The 21610-nt window shown below is 38.7% G+C and overlaps 1 protein-coding gene across 3 annotated transcripts in view; it reads right to left on the bottom strand.

Annotated features, from left to right (window-relative positions):
• Positions 1–1582: 1582 nt before the first annotated feature.
• Positions 1583–21610, bottom strand: part of KCTD5 (potassium channel tetramerization domain containing 5) — a 33945-nt gene continuing 13917 nt past the window's right edge. The window contains exons 5-7 of one of the 3 annotated variants that reach the window (XM_086472903.1): positions 19307–19423; positions 11821–11946; positions 1583–3430 (exon numbers count right to left, since the gene is read on the bottom strand). In XM_086472903.1, coding sequence (XP_086329029.1) covers positions 3401–3430; positions 11821–11946; positions 19307–19423 — 273 coding nt within the window. In that variant the 3' untranslated portion in view covers positions 1583–3400. Of the gene's footprint in view, positions 3431–9052; positions 9098–11820; positions 11947–19306; positions 19424–21610 lie in introns of those variants that run through there. The other 2 variants (XM_086472904.1, XM_086472905.1) reach the window with 2 other exon arrangements.

Below are 21610 nucleotides of genomic sequence, written 5' to 3' on the forward strand. Positions count from 1 at the left end.
TTAAATCAAATCTATTTCACACTTACTGTGGGAGCTGCTGAGTCAGACTACACTTCAGCCAGTTATTATGGAGCAGGTGACATTCACATCTTAGAGGCCTCAGAATGACTTGTTCATTGCACATAAACTCTGATTTAATTGCTGCTTGAAGAAGTCAAAAGCATTTAATATAAAAATGTCATCTCCAATACAGAAAATTAGTCTCTGATGAAATTTAAGGCCAACAGTATGCTGTTTCCTAACTCCAAGCAAGAAATTGCTACAGCAAATTTGAACTGCTCAGTTTTTAAACAAGTTTTGCAAGAAGTTTGTCATGTAAAAGCCTTTAAAGTATTTCACTGCAAATCCACTAATCATCTGCTGAAGTAACCTCCTGTTCCATGGACAAGCCAAACCACTGAATATTCATATAGCAAAAGGGCAGAAAGTTAAATCTTTCCATTTTCATGAGAGGCCACCTTGATTAACTTACATTTTAGTATCTCTCCCTTCCTGCTTAATTTCCTTCTGCTACGATCTTTTTGTGCTCAGGATCTTAAATCCTAACCTGGAGTAGTGTTTTGATTTCAGAATAGAGGAGCTGGGTAAATCCAGAGTTCACATCAAAGGCTTTCGCAGCATAACTTTTCAACTACAGCCCCCTAGTGAACCCATCAGCTTTACATAGTTATAGGCGGTCCTCTTGAGGTAAATACTCTCCAAATGACAAAAAAAGAAACAAAGGACTCCAATTTAAATTGTATCAGCACATTGCCTCATCCTGCAAGTTCTTAATAGATGAAGCAATGTTTGCAAAACCTGGTGATGCAGACTGGACTCTAATGCAACTACCTTGTTACTATAGCTAATTTTATTTGAAATTACAAGAGTCAAATAAAAAGAAACCAAACTTATATAGGGATCAGTTCTCAATGCCTTGAAAAAGGCATACGGTAGCACTTCCATCTATCTGAAAGTCTCACATGTTCACAAAAATTAAAGCACTAATGACATCAGCAAGAACAGAAAAGTAGTTAGTTGTTCATGTGGTCTCAAACAACAGCGTATTTAAAATAATCTACAAGGTAACTGCCTATTAAATTATCTTTTTTTTTTTTTTTTCTTTCTTAAAATCTTTGTGAGGTATTGGAACCAAAGTGCAAAATGATTAACCACTCATTTCCCCCCAATTTGCTACAACAGGCACACAATGTAAACTAGACTGCAGGTAATCTCACCATAAAAGCATGTTTTTAAACGGAAAATACTCCAGTGAAAAAAAATACTTAGAAAATCCCATGCTTTTACATATTCTAAATTTGTTCAGTTTGCTCTGTTTGTTACTCATGCTTTGCTGCTGTCATTTGTGAAAATTTCACCCTATGAAATAAAATATTCTGTCGTCTTTGGGTTAAATAAGAGAGACAACAGAAATGCTGATTCAGAAGGATCACTGCAAAACAGGTATTTTAGGCGCTAAAATCCACTTAGGCCAATGCCAAATTACTCTATAGAGCACATCAAGAAAACAACAAGAAACATGGTTGTCTCAGGAGCTCAGAGAGTTCAGTGGAGTCATACTGTTTAAAAACACAGTGACCACTGCAGCAGAGGAAATGTTTTAATATGCAGTTAACACAGACAACTATTATGCTTATTTTCAGATACACAAGATAATCTGTTTCTATTTAGGGGAAATTTGGGTGCTAAATTTAAGCTGATAAAATATGGGTGCCTAAAAAAGTATAAAAGTATAAACATTTCCCCCTACACAATTACATTTTTAGTAAATTCAATTCAGTTTTAACATCTTAAAAAAAAGACAGACATTTTATTTGTTGTTGTGGAGGGGCCAGCAGCTTCCTGTGCAGACCACATCCAAGTCACAAAACGCATTACAAACCCTTTCAAGCATTAGACGCATGGACAAAACATTTAGCCCATTGCTTAACCTGCTTAGTAGAAATGTATTTTACAAATTGCTTCTGCCAAACTTATACATTGATAAAAGTTCTTAAAAAAAAAAAAGTAGACCCTGGGTATTTGAAAATCAGGCTTTTGTGTAAAGGATTACCTAGAGTATATGCATAAATTCTGAAACTACTGAGAATGAAAACTTCAGTATCTTTAGAATTCAAAACAATCTTGTAGCATTTTTAAAACTCCCTTCCACTGCTTTCATAAGTCAAGGGAAGCTGAGTTTTATACTGTCAATTTCGTGCTTTAAAGATGTGCTAAAGATTTTGCTCAAAACATAGTGTATTAAAAAGCTCCAGTCTTGTGTATTAGCCTTCATCAAGGACAAACTAATAAAGCTGCACCAGATGTTTTCAAACAGTGTTCTTTAACTGCATAGTTGAAACAGCACAGAAAGATTGATTACAGGTATCCTGAATGTCTGAAGTAATTGAGTTTTTCAATTGGATAAGCTTGTGTTCACACTCATGGTTGATTTTAATCCCAGTCATATATAGGGATCTAGGACTAGCCAGCCATATTTCTGTACAACTTCCAGCTCCTGAAAAACCTCTACCATAATCCACAGAGTTCAATGCTTATAGGCATTTTATAAAAGCACAAACACGCATGTGAGTACAAACAACTCAGGAGAAACAGAATGTTCAGTTGTTCATTTAAGTGAATTTTGATTCCCCTTCCAAATATCTGGCTAAGACTGGAGCATAACTTTTGCAGGAGGAGACTGTTTTAACAGAAGGAACAAGAATAGCTCAGATGAAGGCCATTTTCTCTGAGCTTAGTCTTCCCTTTGAGTATTAAAATAGAAATCCAGTCAATATATACACCCTTCCTTCAGAGAAACCTTTTGCCTGTTGTGTAACTTTTTACATGCTAGTTTCAGTTGATCTCCTAGGCTGTTATTACGTAATAGAGTATGTCACAGAGCCATAAAGAATGTGCAGTATAACACAGTCAACTGGGGCTGCCACTGATTCTGAAACAATGGTGGCCCAAATATTTGCATCTGTGGGCTGTAACGTGTGTGTGTGTGTAGCACCAATTATATTGTCCTTTAAATGTTTTCAATGATTAGTAGGAAAATGTCTCCAAACTGATCAACTGGTCATCCAGCACCAGACATTAAGTGCTACATGTCTCAGAGAAAAATATGAGTGCATGGTCATTTCTTTTCAAATGACCAATGTCAGTCAGCCCACAAGAGAGTACAGCCATGCACTACAACCAAAACGAACACACACTCCCACACCGTCTGCTCCCATTATGTAATCTTGCAACGCTTTCAGCCAGTTGACACCAGCTTCTAGGCAAAAATGGTTGAACCCAGATCAACAGAAAATTGTCTAAATCAGATTTTTTTCTTTTGCAGCCAAGCCTCTTCAGTGTGACAATTCACTGCGTCTTGGAATAAAAGAGAAAAAATGGTCACCGTTCAATACTGTCTTCACATCCTGGAACCTCGTTCTTGCAAAATCTGAAACAGACCAATAAAAATTCTATAAATGAACATTCGCACACTGTCATTCCTAAAGCATGTAGGTCAAAGAGCAACATAATGACTGTTTCAAGTAACTGATAAAGTGTCAGGGAGCTGGTTCAAGGGTATTCTGAAGTCTGTGCTTCTTTAAGGCTGAAAAAAGGACAGATTGATACATACAATGTCTACTATCAAACATAATGAAAACAGATGTAAATCACTGCTAGGAATTGAGTATGATTAAAATAACCAAAGCGTAAGGGTTCGTAGACGTAAAAAGTAACCCGTTTCACCTCATGCAAGTTCTGAAGATACATGGGTCCTGTGTGGTAAATGAACTCAGGTACTTTATGATAAATTAAATTTAGTCGTCATTTGTCCTGTTCCAGTAAAATGTTCTTAACTCTCCAAAGTTTCAGCTGCAAATTGTGTCCCATAAATTAGTACTGAAAACATGAACTAGGAAGTCAAAATGTGCACAAATAGCACACTGGGTGAGATGACGCATGAGTTTTCAAAGGCCAAAGTACAAGCTAGCAAGATTTAAAATCTGAAACAGATGCCCAGGCTTCGTCTTTTGCATGAACTAAAGTCAACTAACTACACTTCTTCACAGATTTTTAATATGCTGTTCAGACATACAAAGCTTATCAGTTGAACTGATCAGCTACATGAAAATAAGTACTACTCTGACAGCAGTTTTAAAATATTTTTACATTAAAATTATTTGCTCATGCAAGATCTCGAAAGTTTTTTAGGCATCCTTGTCCACATTAAAACTGTTTTCGTGGACACAGTCGTGGACATAGCACATTGAACTTTTTATGCATTACCTTGTCCATCATCATCCAAGCCAGGCAGCTGAGAGGCAGTGCAGGCTCTGACATCACGAGGAGGAATATATTTCTCAAAAAATCTGCCTAAGGAATTTTACTCTCCCACTGTTCCCAAGGAGCTGAGATTCTCATTACAGTGAAGAAAAGGATTTTTTTTTCCTAAAAGCAGTTGTTTTTTTTAATGTTCACTTTAAAAGGCATATATTAAACACAGTGACTGAAGTCCAATGGAAACAAAATACCTACCCCTGAACAACCCAGGAACCCTCGTCTATAGCATCTTACAACGTGAAGACCACCTATTCTACTTCTAATTTGACCACTTTTTTCCTTTTCTTTTTGAATTCTCTGGCTCCTCCAGTGAGGAGAGGATCCGTATCTTACGACTGACTGTCCAAGCAACGTTTCTCATGTTGCTACTCTAAACTGAATGGCAATCAGCAATAATGAGATCAGCTCCCGGGCTGTTTAGTGCTGCAGGGAAGCCTTTACACAAACTGTAGAACCAATCGTGACAGCAGCCAAATAAAGCACTATGCAAAGCTGCAAATGTACTGAGCACAAGTACATAACAATGTTAACCTGTAAGTAAAAGTATTTCAAATGGTGTTTCATTTTCTTTTGCCTCTTGACAAGTCTTCCTAGTACTAGAAAGGGCGCTTGATTTCAAAAGCCCTAAGAAAGCAAAGGCACAATCCCTGGACAATGGCACAGCTGTCTTCAATGTAGAATTTACTTCTATGACAATTTCAGCGTAGTCTGATATTAGGAAAACACCTGATGCTAGTAGTCAGTAGCACATCTCATCCTAGAGGAACCACAGGATCTGACAGCACACACAAACACTTCCATCTTTGTCCCTGTAGGGTAAAGGCTGGCAACCACTTAATATAGCATAACAGTTTCACGTATGGTTTTAAATTTAAAAAGTGTAGGTATTTGGTTTCTTTTTAATAATGTTAAAATGCTGATAAATTAACCTATCAGCCTCTACCAGTTGTCAAGCTTAATATGTCTTTCACAATGACCGTAGTCAAGCAGGGTCTCACCTGCTTTGCACAACTCCATGGGATTTTTTAAGGACTGGAGTTCATCAAGAACCTGTCACCATTTGTGTGCCTCAGGGACACTTCAGAGAAAGTTCCGTGTTAGCTTAAAAAAAGAAAAAAAAAAGAAAAAAAAAAAGAAATCCACTTTATCACTTGCTCACTGCACTTCCTGCAGTACCTGGATCTCACTTTATGCATACACAGTCCTTTTTCATTTCAAATTCAATATTATTATTTTGAAGTTATGAAGCCAGATGTCACTGCAGCTACTTCGATAAATTTCCAAAATACAAAAAGATGTTTCCCATGGGCCATGACATACTTTACCGTATATTTTAGATGCAAACATTGCTTATTTCATGAAGATAATTTACTAAGCAAAAAGCACTTCATATGAAACTGTACGAAAGATACCAGTGAAATCTGTAAGGAAAAGCCAGGCCCTAAAAATTGCTCAGCAACTGCTAGCATAATATATTCAAAATGAACTAGACAAACTTCCAGAAGATAGTGCCAACTCATAGTTTCACAGTGTCACTGTAGCTTCCACACAATGATCTGCACGCAGGCTTGAAGCAGAAATTCCTGAACTGAGGCTTACTGGAAGGTGGGGAAATAAATCAGGAGCTAATTTTATAAATGCTTCATATTTCAACTCTTTCCTCAAATATCTGCTGTAGGTCACAGCTGACACAAAGTGCCGGAGTAGATGTCCACATAGCAAGTAACAGTCTGACCCAGCAAACATAGTGAGTGAAACAATCTCCACCAGAGGCAAAAACTCGGTTGAAACAAGCACCTGAGCAGTTAGAAAATAATACTGGATCTATTCATTTTGTGAATCTTTCCAATTTAAAATGAAACATTTGAGTTTATTCTTTCCTAGAAGATAAAATATACTTTAAGATTAATAGAATTATATCTATTTTCTGTAGCTTCAGGCACACATACAGTAAGATAAAGCTAAGACAGATTGGGACACTGAACTTTGCACAATTTACTGAGCCAGTAAACCCAAAGTAAAGCAGAAAATTCTATCAGATCAGGCAATATTTTAACACACTTTGATTGGTACTTCTTCTGTAACCCTTACTTTTACTAAAGGGGAAATTATTTCTGATCAGCAAGCTCTCACGAGAGGTGTTCCATACACCTCTGTTCAGAAACAGTGTGAAAGAGCATCTTTTGTAATCACAGGCAGTGACTTTGTCTAAAGAAGAAATTGAATTCCAATTACCAGGAATTCTATCAGCATTGTACTTACTTACTAAATACTGAAAGGATGACTGACTATTTTCTGCAATTTGAAATTTCTCCTTTTACCCCCCTCCTGCCCCGCAAAAACCCTTTAATAAGACTTTTTTTAAAATGTTAGTGGCTTACTGGGCAAAAATGCCGAGAGAAGATGTCTCAACACTCAGAGGTCAATAAAATTTAAAAAATAGTTATGGCAGGTCTTCCCCCAAACTGCTAATAGTTAGGATTGAGGAGTATGTCTGGAGCAGAGCCAGGCACAGAAAAAGTTTTCATTTGAGAACATGCTCTACTAGCTAAACAGGTGACTTCACTGATAATGCTCCTCTCTCTGCACACTTTAGATCACAGAATCATAGAACGGTTTGGGTTGGAAGGGACCTTTAAAGATCACCTAGTCCAACTCTCCTGCCATGGGCAGGGACATCTTTCACTAGATGAAATGCTTGAAATGGTGCTCAAAGCCCCATCCGACCTGCCCTTGAACACTTCCAGGGATGGGGCATCCACAACATCCCTGGGCAACCTATTCCAGTGGCTCACCACCCTCCGTGAAGAATTTCATCATTACATCCAATCTAAATCTACCCTCTTTCGGTTTAAATACATTGCCCCTTGTCCTGTCACTATAGGCCATAGTAAAAAAAAAAAAAAAAAAAAAAAAAAAAAAAAATCATCTTTCTCCACCTTCCTTATAAGACCCTTGTAAGTACCGGAAGGCCACAATAACATCTCCCCAGAGCCTTCTCTTCTCCAGGTCAAACAACCCCAACTCTCTCAGCCATTCTTCATAGCAGAGGTGTTCCAGTCCTCAGACCATTTTTGTGTCCCTCCTCTGGACCCACTCTAACAGGTCCATGTCTCTCTTGTACTGGGAACCCCAGAGTGCACACAGTGCTCCAGGTAGGGTCTCACCAGAGCAGAGTAGAGAGGGAGAATCTCCTCCCTTGACCAGCTGGCCACGCTTCTTTTCGTGCAGCCCTGAATAATTGGCTTTCTGGGCTGCAAGCGTACGTTGCTGGCTCGTGTCCATTTTTTCACCCACCAGTATCCCAAAGTCCTCCTCTGCAGCGCTGCTCTCAATTTGTTCTTCCACCAGTTTTTCTACTGATACTGGGGACTGTTCCAACCCTGATGCAGATCTGCTGTGTTCAGAATTTTCTTTCTTTTCATGTTTCTGTTCTGGTTTTTGTCCAGATGCACCAGATCCAAAGTTGACTTTTAAACTCTAAACAATATTTAATCAACTCTTACACCCTAGGGGCCTGAGTGTGATTGCTTATAAGGGAAGCAGAACATAAGAACTACTTCCTCCCACTCAAAACAAATCTGCTGCAGAATAGCATTTTAAGGACTGTTCATCTCTCAGGCAGCTTAACAAACTTGCATTCAATTCCAAGCACAGTGCCAGTTTAATTTTTTCAATAAAGCTTCAGATTTGATCTGCTCCTTGCAGCCATTCCTGAAGACCTGGCAAAAGACCGTATTCTACCTCAGCAGTAGTTTCTGTTAGCATCAGTTGAGAAAACAACGTAGGTTCTTCTTCAGCCACGCAGAAGCAACAATTCAGATATAAGGCTGCTTTACAGCTAAAAAGTTCAGGTGTACAGGTGAAAAGCTGGAGTTCAATATCATACAATCGTAAATATCTTCAATTTATACAGGCTCCAGTGACTACCCACACACTGTATCACTGAAAATTCAACAGTAAGTTATCTTCTAGAAATTGGATAGCACAATACACATGAGCAGTGCTTGCAGATGTGTTAGAAAAAGGTTGCAAAAGTTGTTCTTTCTGATGCAACTTTTCTGGTTTTCTACTTGTGACTTTTCAAGTACCTTGATCTTCAATAAAATGTTAAAACTACTGTGGAAAGGACCTGATCCCTCCCCAGAGAGAGTTGTTTCTTCTGATAAATAACTGTAGCACTGAGATCATACTATTTACTTATATTGGCCATGTCTTGATTCAAAAATTAGTAGTTCCAAAATTACCAGATAAGACCATCTTTTGACCATGTCACGCCTCAGTCAAGTTTGTTAATTCATTGCCAATTTATTGCGAAATTATTGAATTTACTGAGAATGTATACTGTAACTTTGTACCAGGTTCTTCTACATGTTAAAAAAAAACCCCAAAAACCAAACAAAAACGTTTGACGGAAAAGCTGGTGCATGGAAAATAAAAATGAAAAGCAACTCTGACCCTAGAATCTGCATGAAGAATTTTTCTTCTCAGCAAAGCTCTAAAGGAACCAATCACAATACGGTTTATAACAGCAACACTAATTACTCTGTCAAAGAAACAATACCCAGAAGAGGAATTCTATCTTTTGCTAACCATGTCACAAGTATCATCACAAACACACATACTACCAAGACTACCAAAGGACAGCACTAGTGGGGGTAGGAATTGGATGGGGCAGAAAAGCATCTGGGTAAAATCCTAGGGCAGCTAGTGCTCACCATGACATTTACACTTAATCTGAGTCATTCATATCGTAATCCGTTTCTTCATCCTCACTCTGAGTGGCATGCAGCAAGTATAGAGAAAGGAAGGGAAAAGAAGAGATTGCAAGTAAGTCAGAGCTGCAGCAAAGTACAGTCCACTTACACCTGAAGCACCTGGGAATGACATTTATTTACTTTTATCTGGGACCCCCACTCTTTGTAAGAAAGTATGACAGCAGACATTTTTGAGGAGGAACATTACAGATTTCACCAAAATTTCCTTTTTCAAATATCCTTAAGTCAGCAGATAGAAGCCAATAGTGCCATGCAACATTACAATAGGGACCATAAGTACAGAGAAAATTCAAGTAAAACTGTAAAGCTGGTACCTTAACTCTGTGTACTCTTCACCATGGATGGGAAAGAATAGCCCTTGAGAATCTTAACTTTGGATGTAGCTGTTATGAACAAGCTTAGGTCATTTGTCCCAAGAGTGACAGCTCAATAAAGTGGTATGAAAGAGAAGAATGCTCGTGGGAATACAGGTTATCTTTCAGTAGTGCCATGGCTACCAGAGAAAGCCACTGGAACCAATTGAGTCAATGTCCCAAATGCTGGTCATTTCCCTTGCTTAGGTGTATTAGAAGGTTACACAGAAGGCAACTACTATCTCACTATGAAACTATCTTCCAAAAAGAGAAAACACAAGAAAAAAAGTCTCTGAGAAGGAATGAAGGTGAAGCTCGATTATATGGGCTACCACAAAATGTTTTTTCCTATTCTGAAAGTCCAGTACTATTAATTGAAATGAAGTGCTTGTCAATGAAAATTACCTACTGTCAGGTTTTTGTTCTCTCTAAGCCAACCTGCTGTAAAAGTAATAGGAAGGCCTTCTCATGGCTTCTAAAAGTCAGTCCCAGTACATGAACACATTATTCTGTACATAGCACTAGATACCAGAATTTCAACCCTATGAACTCCACGAAGACCAACTCGGACACTAACGAACAGACTGCAGATTAACACTGGCTAAGAGGGAAGTATTGAAACAAGAGCTCCCAAGGTCCAGGCAAGATTCCTGAACACAGCTGTCAGAAACCCCCAACCAAAAAAGAAGTGTTTTTTTTCTTTTTTTTTCCAGGCACAACATATACCTATTAAAAAATAATCGATCTATTAGAAACACAATATATAAAAAATGATTCTTCAAGCATTGCCATTAATTGCTAGCAACAGCTCAACTCTTCCAGGACAAAAGGACTGAATGTTTATATCTCCAATCAAAATTAACAGTAATTCTTATTCACCATCCTGGTCAAATTATGCTCTGCTCTCTTCTCTGAAATAATGACCAAGAAGCACTTCAATGGAGAGGTCTAAGATTTAGCTTCTCCCAGAGCTACTGAATTTACAAAGTTGTACTGCACTTGGAACTAGCTTTTGTATTTAGGGTTTAATAGTTTCATTTGATCCATATCTTCTTTTACATTAAGAATGCAATGTAACTCTGGCAACTTCTGAAGTTCCCTGAAGATGTATTACCATTCCTTACGAAGATGTTTATTACGTTCTAGAATTCCACGTTTTATTTCATCTCAGCCCTAAATTATTACCATGCATTCTCTAACTTGTCAACTTTTAAAGTTTCCTGAAGCATCCTGGCAAAAGCAGACCTTGACTAGGGTTTTGGAAAGAGTGAACCATGGCTTACCCATGTTCACTGTTTACCCTGGACTATATGAATCCCTTACAGTTCTTTTGAAGTTTTATCTCAACTGTGACAAAAGAGTATAAATGAATCATTTCACTAAGAATCCAACATAAAGCTTGGAGTATTTTTACAGCGCAATTTACAAAAATGTCTCTATATGTGTAGCTGCATAACAAGTTACAAGGCACAGAAAGTAGCAAAGTTTTATCTATTTGAGGCCTCAGTGCCAAGACGTAGATCAATTCTTAGCATTATTTCAAAATTAACTTCTTTGAAGGTTAACTCTTGAAAAAGCAACCTTTGATGTTTTACCAATTGTTTCCCATCTACATATACTAAATGAAAAGCTTTTAATACAGAAGTATGGGGTTTGTCTGTAGTCATCTCCTCATACAAAGCAACAACACTATGATAAAAACTGTTCAATATGCATGGAAGAGAAGAACACATTTACATACATAACTGGTCTGCCTTATTACTGTTCAGTTGTGGTTTTATATTTTCCCTTGTACAAAAACTCTGAAAGACAACTGAGTAAAATGACAAGATATCATGCCCATTACAATCTTTTTGTAAAGCTGGTTACAGAAAGTAAAGAGAACAAGGTAGAAACCTGAAAATATTAAACTAACAAATACCTTCATTTTATAACAAATTGCAGATGACTCTGTTTTTCACAGACAGCATTACAGTCTCTACTCTTGACAGTAAGATTTCTTCAGTTGAACTCAAGCAAGAAAACCAGTTTTCAACTGAACCATTGGCAGAATAAAGAAGCATTCAAACGTGTAAGAAACAAAACCTTGATTCTCAACTGTAAACAGCAGTTATCTGCCAATACTCAAAAAAAACAGGACAGGTAACAGGAACAGTACAGAGCATTGCATTTAAAGAACCCATTTGGTATAACAAATGCATGCTCCACTTACGGTCTCTCATACAATGGACAGGGAACCACCATTAGACATGAATGAGGGGAAAAAACCGCAACTAAATAACGGTCCAGAATGGAGGTAGGCCTAGCACAACTTAGTGAAGCCCACCCATTTTGACACCATTTCTTTAGTCCAATGTCTAGTAACTTACCTTTGCTTTTTCACTGGGTTCACTGGTTGTGCCATAGGGAGTGTTATGCAATTCCTTTGAGACAACACACAGAAATTCAGCCTGATCTTCATTGCCATAGTTATAGGATGAACCAATACTGACCAGCTGAAAGATGGGGAGGAAAAAAAAAGTCAATTGCATTTCCACATAAAACAAATCCCATAAATTCTCATCATTAGCACAAACACTCCTCACTCTTCAGACTCTTGGTTTTGCCTGAAGCATGAGTCTCCACTTCAATATAAATACATTTTGATGTTGACAAATACACTGACACTCTGATGATAAGACAAACACAGCTTTTCCTTTTAAAGATTTACAGAATTAATGATTTACAGTTATGATTATACTGTGAAAGAAAAGGCTACAGAGGCAGAACAGTGGAGAAGTAGCCCGTTCCCTGTTTCTGTTATTTACCGGAAACCTTCCCATCCGCCAAAGTTAATTTTTAAAAAGTTTGTAAGAGGTATCTTAACATGGCATGATTTAACATGTAAATGGCTGCATGCAGGAAGCACCTTAGCCTTAAGGGATATCCATCACTCTACTTACAGAATAACAGCACTTCTATTAAGACATATTTTGAGTGGACAAAGACAAAATTTGCATTTGATTGGCAAACAGCAAGACACAGCATGGTGGGACACCAAGATTAACATCTGAAACTCTTATGTACTGCTGCAAGGAAGTTAATTAAGGAAGCGCGAAAAGCAGAAGCCATGTATAATGAAGTGTGACATATTTACAAGCTTCTACAAGTCTCGATATTGAATGATAAATGACAATTTACTGAGAAAGAAGGATATACGCAACATCAGTACCACCTTGTATGCAGAATGTTTATCAAATGGCAGAAATTTCATGTAACGTGTCTTACCTTACACCCAGTGCACTTACCTAAAGCTAGAAGCTTTACATACCCTGCCTTTCCAAGCCAGAATCAATTCAGATATAGCTGGTTAATTTATTTTAAAGGTTTATTTCAAAAGCATGACAAGATAATGTACGGTGCTATTACTACTGACATAGATCAAAGTCCTAAAAATCAACTTGTTGCAGAGATACACTGTATCAAAATCTTATTACCAAAACTATATTAAATCTACCTACCAAATCATCACACACATGTGATAACGCTGTCCTATTCTCCAATCTCTTTTGTTTCATTAAAGTGCCCTGGTAATGGCCCATAGAAAAGGCTTGACTTATTTTTAGGGCAATAACACTTCACACACTGTAGCTGTCTATCTAAAACCAGTGTATTGCCATTAGTCTAGCAGAGCATCAAAGAAAGTAAAAGCCTTGTTAAAGCAGGGAAGATGTAGCCAAGATGAAACCTTGGTCCAGAATCTGTACTTGATGGATAACATTATTCCCTCAAGAAAAGTGGAAGGTAGATCAAGATTAAAAGCATCTTCCATATAGCACTGTCAGAAGAAAATAAAGCCTTGTTGTACTTTTAAGGAGAGAGAGGAGAGAGATGCTGAGATGTTCCAGCACTGTGGTAAGACAGCCAAGCAAGCACCTCCACAGACAGACAGAGCCAACGTCTACAAAGAGCAGCAGGGAATATGTCTGCACAATGAGCCAACTTGATGCCAGGCCTAAGCAATGCCAAAGTTTTTGGACCCTGATGGTATTTCAGCATTCAAGGTTCAGCCTCCAATGAACAACGCTGGCAATCAAAACTCGGCACTCTCAAACTACCTACTTTAACTATACTGTCTGGGTGTGATCACCAGAAACCCTTCCCTCCTTTCTCTACTCCTAACATCACTCTAGTTCTGCAAAATACATACTTAGTCAGTAATGAACACAGGCTGATCAAAAAAGAACGCAATAAAGACATTTTTCCACCAAAACCATGTAATGAAGTTACAAAACCCCACGTTGCTTTATTCCTCACTGGAATACAAAGGCACTATTTATCTTGAGACCATTCATCTTAAGTCAGCTAATCTTTCACAATGGATACTCTGCAGTCTGCACCATAAGGTATTTGTGTACTATAGAATCACAGTACTTAAGTACTTCTGGGACTTAATGGGGGCCTACAGGAAAAATGGGGAGGGACTCTTTTTATCAGGGAGTGTATCGATAGGACAAGGGGTAATGGTTTCAAACTGAAAGAGGGCAGATTTAGATTAGATATTAGGGAGAAATTCTTCCCCATGAGGGTGGTGAGACGCTGGCACAGGCTGCCCAGAGAAGCTGTGGCTGTCCCCTCCCTGGCAGTGCTCAAGGTCAGGCTGGATGGGGCTGGGAGCAACCCAGTCTAGTGGAAGGTGTCCCTGCCCACAGAGAGGGTACTGGAACTAAACAATCTTTAAGGTCCCTTCCAACTCAAACCATTCTGTGATTCTATGAAAACCCACAAAGTAACTAGTTGCTTTGTTGCACAAAATGGACTAAGAAAGTCCACTGAAAAGCTGGAAAATCAACCCAGACCTACTTTGTATATCAAGATGATTTGTTGATTCTCTTCTTTATCAGCAAAAAATATCACACACATGTTTTCAGAAAAAAAACCACCAGTTAAGCTGGCTCTAAGCCTGCTGAAGTGGCATAAAGTTTATCCTATATATTATATAGCAATTACAAACTACATAATACAAATACAGTAACTGTTTCAATTATTGAGGTAAAATGTAGGACTATTTTAAACAGTATTTTTAAGCCACTTAAAGGCTAGAAAACATTCAAAAAGTTGGATACACGTTTCAGTAAAGCCATGCATAATTCACCTTCTCTGAAGAGAAATCTGAAGAACAAAATTCAAGCATACGATTTGATTTAGTATACAGTCAACTTTCTTTCTTCAAAATGGCAAGAACTTGGTATCAGATAAGCTATGATAACAACTACCAGAAGGAAAAATACTTCTTTACTCACTGACACTCAAATGATGCCTCTGAAAGCTGATACGATACAAGATCCAAACATCAGCCAAATCAATAATCTTGGTTCAACAAGGTTGATAAGATTCTCAGCTGATAACGACTTACAACCCCCACTAATGCTTCATAATCCAAATAAGGTGACCTTTTGCACATAAGTCTTTTTAGGACATATGGCAGACTGCCTACTTATTAGCTAGTTGGATAGGACGATTGATTTATCTGACTGTGAAACATCTGGATGACTTTTTGCCGTTATTAATCAGCTGGTGCATTTCAAGATAAAGTCATGTTTGCAACATTAAACACAAGTTCTTCAAAACTCCAATACATGATACTCTTGTAAGCAGTTCCATATGTGTGCCACTAAGAACTTATTATTTGCATAGTATCAATAGCACACTAGAAACTTCATTGTAGCTTTTTGAGATGCATCAGGAGCAATAAGGGTGATGGCAGAAAAAGAAATAATGGAAAGTAATTGCAGATTAGAACAGAACTGTTGTGTCAGAAAGTATGATCAGAAATAAAGCAATATTTTAGCACTTGTTTTCCAAAAGTCACCCCATTGCTCCCAGTGTTGGTGGCAATACTTTAAGAAGGGTGCTGAAAAACTGGAAGGAATTGTTAAACTCCCCGACCCCATGTCTGCCTGTCCCGACCTCCCCTGCCACCAACAAAAGAAAAAAGAACCCACAACAAATCAGAGTAATCTGAGGTCTGCAAAACATGTGGTACAATGCATAAGAAAAGGATTTCAGATTATCCAGCCTACTGCTTCTCCAATTTTCTGAAAGGACAAACTCTTTTTGGCTCATGGGGCTTAAACAGTAGCAAGAGTTTTAATGACCACGAACCTAAGGAAGGAAAAAAGAACATTCTGAAACTCTGAATTTCATAATGTGTATGACTGTAGATACATATCCATGACTTGTTTCATTACATACACTCCTTACTAAAGCAGTGTGATTCTTGTTTCATTACATACACTCCTTACTAAAGCAGTGTGATTCTTGTTTCATTACATACACTCCTTACTAAAGCAGTGTGATTCTGCTTGAGCGTCCCTGTGAGACCAAACAGTGTCATAACCGAGCGTAGATAAATGCCAATATTACTTATCATAGAAAATTCATTAGATCATGATCCACTCACTGTTTGCATTGAGTAAGTGTGCTGACTAGTAGGCTATCAGCTGTAACTAAAACAGGCAGGAATGGAAAGCATCATCATTATTATTACTACTATTTAATCAACAAGAATATAGTTATATGCATTCTACTGCTTGATGTGCCAATACAGGCCAGGATTTTCCTGAAAAGACAAAGAAATTACAAGGGAAGTTCCTGTCTCATAAAGCCTGATGAAAGACTATTCAAGAAAAAGAGATTATAAAAAATGGTATAGCTGAGAGAATAGGTCAAATGATCCTTGCATCAAGTTAGTCAACGACAGCAAAACATATGAATCTCTTCCTCTCTTAAATCAATGACTGTACACCTAAAAATATCGCTATGTATAGGCAAAATGGTTGGTGTATCACTTTTAGCAACCTTACTTTTTGAAGTGAACAAATCTCATGCCTAACTGAATTGAGACAGACTTCAAAACCAGCCACATTTCAGTAACTTGCCTATAGAGATTTGCCATACTGGTTTAACAATATCGATTCAGAATCTATACAGTACTTTTACAGGACAAAATAGCAATAGAATTACCATTACAGATAACCACTCCAACTTGCACAAATAGCATACCTCTCTTTCTCTGCTTCCCACTGGAGTTACTCACATTAACTAATTCTTCTACTTCATGACTACCAATTTCATCCTCTTTCTGTGATGGTCTGATTCTCAAAACTGAGTAAATTTCATAACAATTATTCTCAACTTCTATTTTAAATACTCCTATACTTCTGTTTCAGATGTGGTGAACTCCTTGTACACTTGAAAGCTTGTCAGCTTGTCTTGGAAAGCTGTTTTTTTTTGTTTGTTTGTTTGTTTTTTTTAATTACACTAAGAGTTGATAGAATAAAAGGAAGTCATCCCCTCAACGTTTTTACAAAATCAAGTTGTATGAACATAAGAATGGCCTCTACGCCTTCTAGAGTTATAATGTGTTCGTTCTATTGCCTTCTCAAACAATTTCACAGAATCATTGGGTTGGAAGAGACCATCAACCCAACACCACCATGCCCACTAAACCATGATACAAAGTGACACATCTACATGGTTTTTAAACACCTCCAGGGATGACAACTCCACCACTTCCCTGGGCAGCCTGTTCTAATGCTTGACCACTCTTCCAGTAAAGAAATTTTTCATAATATCCAATCTAAACCTGCCCTGGTGCAACTTGAGACCATTTCCTCTCGTCCTATCACTGGTTACTTGGGAAAAAGAGACCGACACCCTCTTCACTACAACCTCCTTTCAGGTAGTTGTAGAGAGCAATAAGGACCCCCTCAGCCTCCTTTTCTCCAGGCTAAACAACCCCAGATCCCTCAGCCGCTCCTCGTAAGACCTGCTCTCCAGGACCTTCACCAGGTTTGCTGCCCTTCTCTGGACACACTCCAGCAACAAAATGTCTTTCTTGTAGTGAGGGGCCCAAAACCACACACAGTATTCAAAGTGGGGTCTCACCAGTGCCAAGTACAGTGGGATAATCACTCCTCTAGCCCTGCTGGCCACACTATTTCTGACACAGGCCAGGATGCTCTTGGCCTTCTTGGCCACACACTGCTGGCTCATGTTCAGCCGGCTGTCGACCAGCACCCCCAGGTCCTTTTCTGCGGGCAGCTTTCCAGTCACTCATCCCCAAGCTTGTAGTGCTGCGTGGGGTTGTTGTGACCAAGGGCAGGACCCGGCACTTGGCCTTGTTGAACCTCATAGCACTGGCCTCGGCCCATCGATCCAGTCTGTCCAGATCCCTCTGCAGAACCTCCCCACCCTCAAGCAGATAGACACTCCCACCCAATTTGGTGTCGTCTGCAAACTCACTGAGGGTGCACTCAATACCCTCATCCAGACCATTGATAAAGATATTAAACAGAACTGGCCCCAATACCGAGCCCTGGGGGACACCGCTTGTTACCAGTTGCCAACTAGATTTAACTCCATCCACCACAACTCTCTGTGCTCGGCCGCCCAGCCAGATTTTTACGCAGCGTAGAGTGCACCTGTCTAGGCCGTGAGCCGCTAGCTTTCCTAGGAGAATGCTGTGGAAGACTGTGCCAAAGGCTTTACTAAAGTCCACGTAGATGACATCCACAGCCTTCCCCTTGTCGACCAAGCAGGTCACCTGCTCACAGAAGGAGATCAGGTTGGTCAAACAGGACCTGCCCCTCATGAACCCATGCTGGATGGGCCTGAGTCCCTGAATGTCCTGCACATGTCATGTGAGCACCCTCAAGATGAACCGCTCCATAATTCTCCCTGGCACCAAGGTCAGGCTGATGGGCCTGTAGTTCTCTGGATCCTCCTTACAGCCCTTCTTGTAGATGTCACTTGGCAAGCCTCCAGTTGTCTGGGACCTCCCGTGTTGACCAGGACTTCTGATAAATGATGGAGAGTGGTTCGGCCAGCTCCTCTGCCAGCTCCCTCAGTACTCCACGTATTTTATTGATGAAAAATACTACAGAACACCACGTTCCCCAATCAATTCACATAAGACACTTCACAATGGAGCACAGCTATGTAAAGAACTGGAAACTGTCTCCAATACTGGTTAGCAAAAAATCGTTCCCAGACCCTTGAACACTGGGAAGTAACACAGCAATTAAAAAAGCAGTGACCTGAGGGTGAGGGGAGCAGAAAGGATGAGACAGTTTAAAAAGTCAATGAGGGAAGCTATGATTCTTCATTTGGGTTTCAAGAAAATTTCCCAAGGGGGAAAAAATCCCCAAACAACAAAAAATAAAGCCAAAACCCCCCAGGATGTTCTTTCTACTTGAGACAAGATTTAAAACTGCTGGTTTTGTTCTCCCCTCACTCCTCTATATTTTATTTCTGAAAAATTCTGTTATTCATTGTTCCAGTTTGAATATATTTCATCCACCTAAGAAAACAATTAAGTTCTGAGTTACCAGAAATAAAACGCTCGAACTCAGAACTTAACTGGCTATTAGGTGGATGAAATACACTCAAACTGGAATAATGACTAACAAACACAGAAATGTCCCTTTCCAAACCCAGTGAAATCCAAGTTTTATTTATAGGGCTCCCAATGCTTAAATTGTACCACTTTTACTTCATAAGTATGGATCAAAGGCTGCTAACATTGGAGGAAGATTTAAGGAAAAGAAGTTACCTATTGAGAAGGTGAGAACTCTTCTTAAGAAAAACCTTTAACTAAATAACTAGGGGGTGTGTGGTTGTTTATTATTTTTACAATATGAACATCCATAATGTATAATGAAATACCATGAATATAAATAAAAGCCAGTCACAAATACACACAAATTACTATGTGCTGTACATCCAGGAATAAAGTGGAATGATTTGAAAGCAGCAGAAATGCAAGGAGGCCAAGCATATCAGTGTGAGGGCAAAAAGAATGGTGTGACACACCTCACTGCAGCATTTCTGGAAGCATCTCTCTTCCCCTTTCACTTCCCGTGACACTATCAGCAGATACTCTGACTGCTGGGCCCGGCCACAGCTGTACTGGGGACCTATACTGACAAGCTGAAATAACCAATCAAAGCAAAACACAAAAAGAAACCTTTGTAAAGCTGAAGCACATACCATTATCCAAATCGTACAAATAACAGATGAACTCAAACGTTCAGGTAACATTTACTCGCCACTAGAACACGTTGCTATCAAGCTACAACTTTCATTTCAACATACTTGAAATTTATGGAGGCAGTTGCAAAGCCCTTTGTAATTTCAAGGGAAGTTAAGAGTTACTGATAGTAAGTCAGAAAACTCCCCATATCACTGTGGTGTAGCCAACTACTCCGAAAAACATAAAGTTTGGTGTGTTATGAAAGTGAGCATTATTTTCCTGTCATACTTGCGAAGTGCAGAAGGTAATGTGGATATAAGACTGGAAGGTGTTATGTAAAGCAATACGTCAAACCCAGGTATGAAAGAACTTCATCTTGTTCCAGATATTGATAAACAAAATGAAACATACCAAGTCAACCAGAGGAAAAAAAGTTGAGTGCTCTAAATTTGTTTAGAAGGGGTAATTTACAGAAGATCCAAGAAAATAACTGGAGTGGAAAAAATTGTCTCGTTCCCACAAAAATCAGTACCAAGAACTCTGTTCACGCTTGCCAAATGTTTAGTAATTCAGAAGTGCAGAACCACCTCAACTGAATTTCTCAACTTGTTATTACAAAAAATATTTTATCTTAATAATACATGGCCATTCCCAGCCCATTTACATTAAAGCATAGCCTGTCAGTGCACTTGAGAAAGATTAGAGCTCTAATCTAAGTGTGAATAACTAGACAACAGTTGCCTATTCTGAGTAAACTGGAGATTACTACTGATGAGAAGGCTCATGAACAGTAAATTTATTTTTATCCTGCTATTGTTATGTGAATAATTTTGAAGGCAGCAGCTAAACACCACCCTCCTCATACAGTGAACATATATAAGACAGCATTATGGTGACAGACTCAGGTTACATTAACCATTAAAATTTACATGACTGACACACCACTGCTGTCTAAAGCCTCTGTACATAGCAATTTTGTAGAGCCCAAAGTTTCTCATTAAGCAGTATTGACAAAATATTGTTTTTTCTGATTGACTGAAGAGATAATAATTGAAGCTAAAAATCATCTACAAAATAAACCACTGAAACCACAAAAATGGGACAGCCCAACTATTGGCAGTAGTTTTTGGACTGGGACTGATACATAATTGCAGTATTCTAGCAGTGCTGTCACCGGTATTCTTTGGAAAAGTGCATTGATACATCTGCAGAAGTGCGCCAGAAGTTCAACACCTTCCACTCCTATTTAATCACCACATCCAGTTGTATTTTACAAGAAAATTTTGAAATGTTAAGGGGAAAGAAATATTTTTTATATAAACCAACCACTTAAACATGTTATATGGGGCACAGAATACAAGAACTCTCAACCCATAGGAATATTACTCCTCTGAAAAAGCTGATGATTTCTATCCCTCTGAAGAGGGGGATAAGAGGTGCCATCCCAAAGACTGCTTCTGAAGGAAGCACGTTGCTGAGCAACACAAGTTTAGAGAAGATAAAAAAATTACAGAACTGCTACAATGTTCTCAAATCTTAACAATAAAACTGTTCCAATTACACAAAACAGTCTAATTATGTTTCAAGTAAATGATGTCTACTAAAAGCAGGTCTGCAATATAACCAAAGGAGAGAATAGCCTAGTGTGAGGCAATGCGAAGCTGAGTATCATGAGACCATACAGCCGTTGTGTTTATCTACTTCAAACTATGTGTCCAAGAGAGAGCAACATGGGGCAAGGAGGAAGTAGGGAGAAAGCTGGATGAAACAAGGACATAACATTCAAGAAAACCACTGGAATTTTCCAGTTCTGAAAGAGATACTCAATTCTAAAAGAGATTATAATAGTTCTTTCAGCAGTTGCACTGTCAAAGCAGTATTACTCCCAAACACACTATCCCCAAAGAATACAAGGTTTTAGGACAGGTAAGAGCCACAGTACCATTTAATCTGTTAAGAAGTAAAGAATCTCTGTAATGAAAGCTAGTTTCTCATGACAAAGAAGAATGTCAAAGAAACTTTGTCAATGCACTGGTCAAAAAAAAAGTCACATGCATTAAGGGAGAGCATTTTGCAGGGACTTAAACACTCAGCTTCTGGCATGCCAAACGGACCTGGTAATACTTAAGCCAGAGAACTGAAGC

This window comes from Leptosomus discolor, chromosome 14 (genome assembly GCF_034619465.1).
Source record: "Leptosomus discolor isolate bLepDis1 chromosome 14, bLepDis1.hap2, whole genome shotgun sequence".
NCBI classification, from domain to species: domain Eukaryota; kingdom Metazoa; phylum Chordata; class Aves; order Leptosomiformes; family Leptosomidae; genus Leptosomus; species Leptosomus discolor.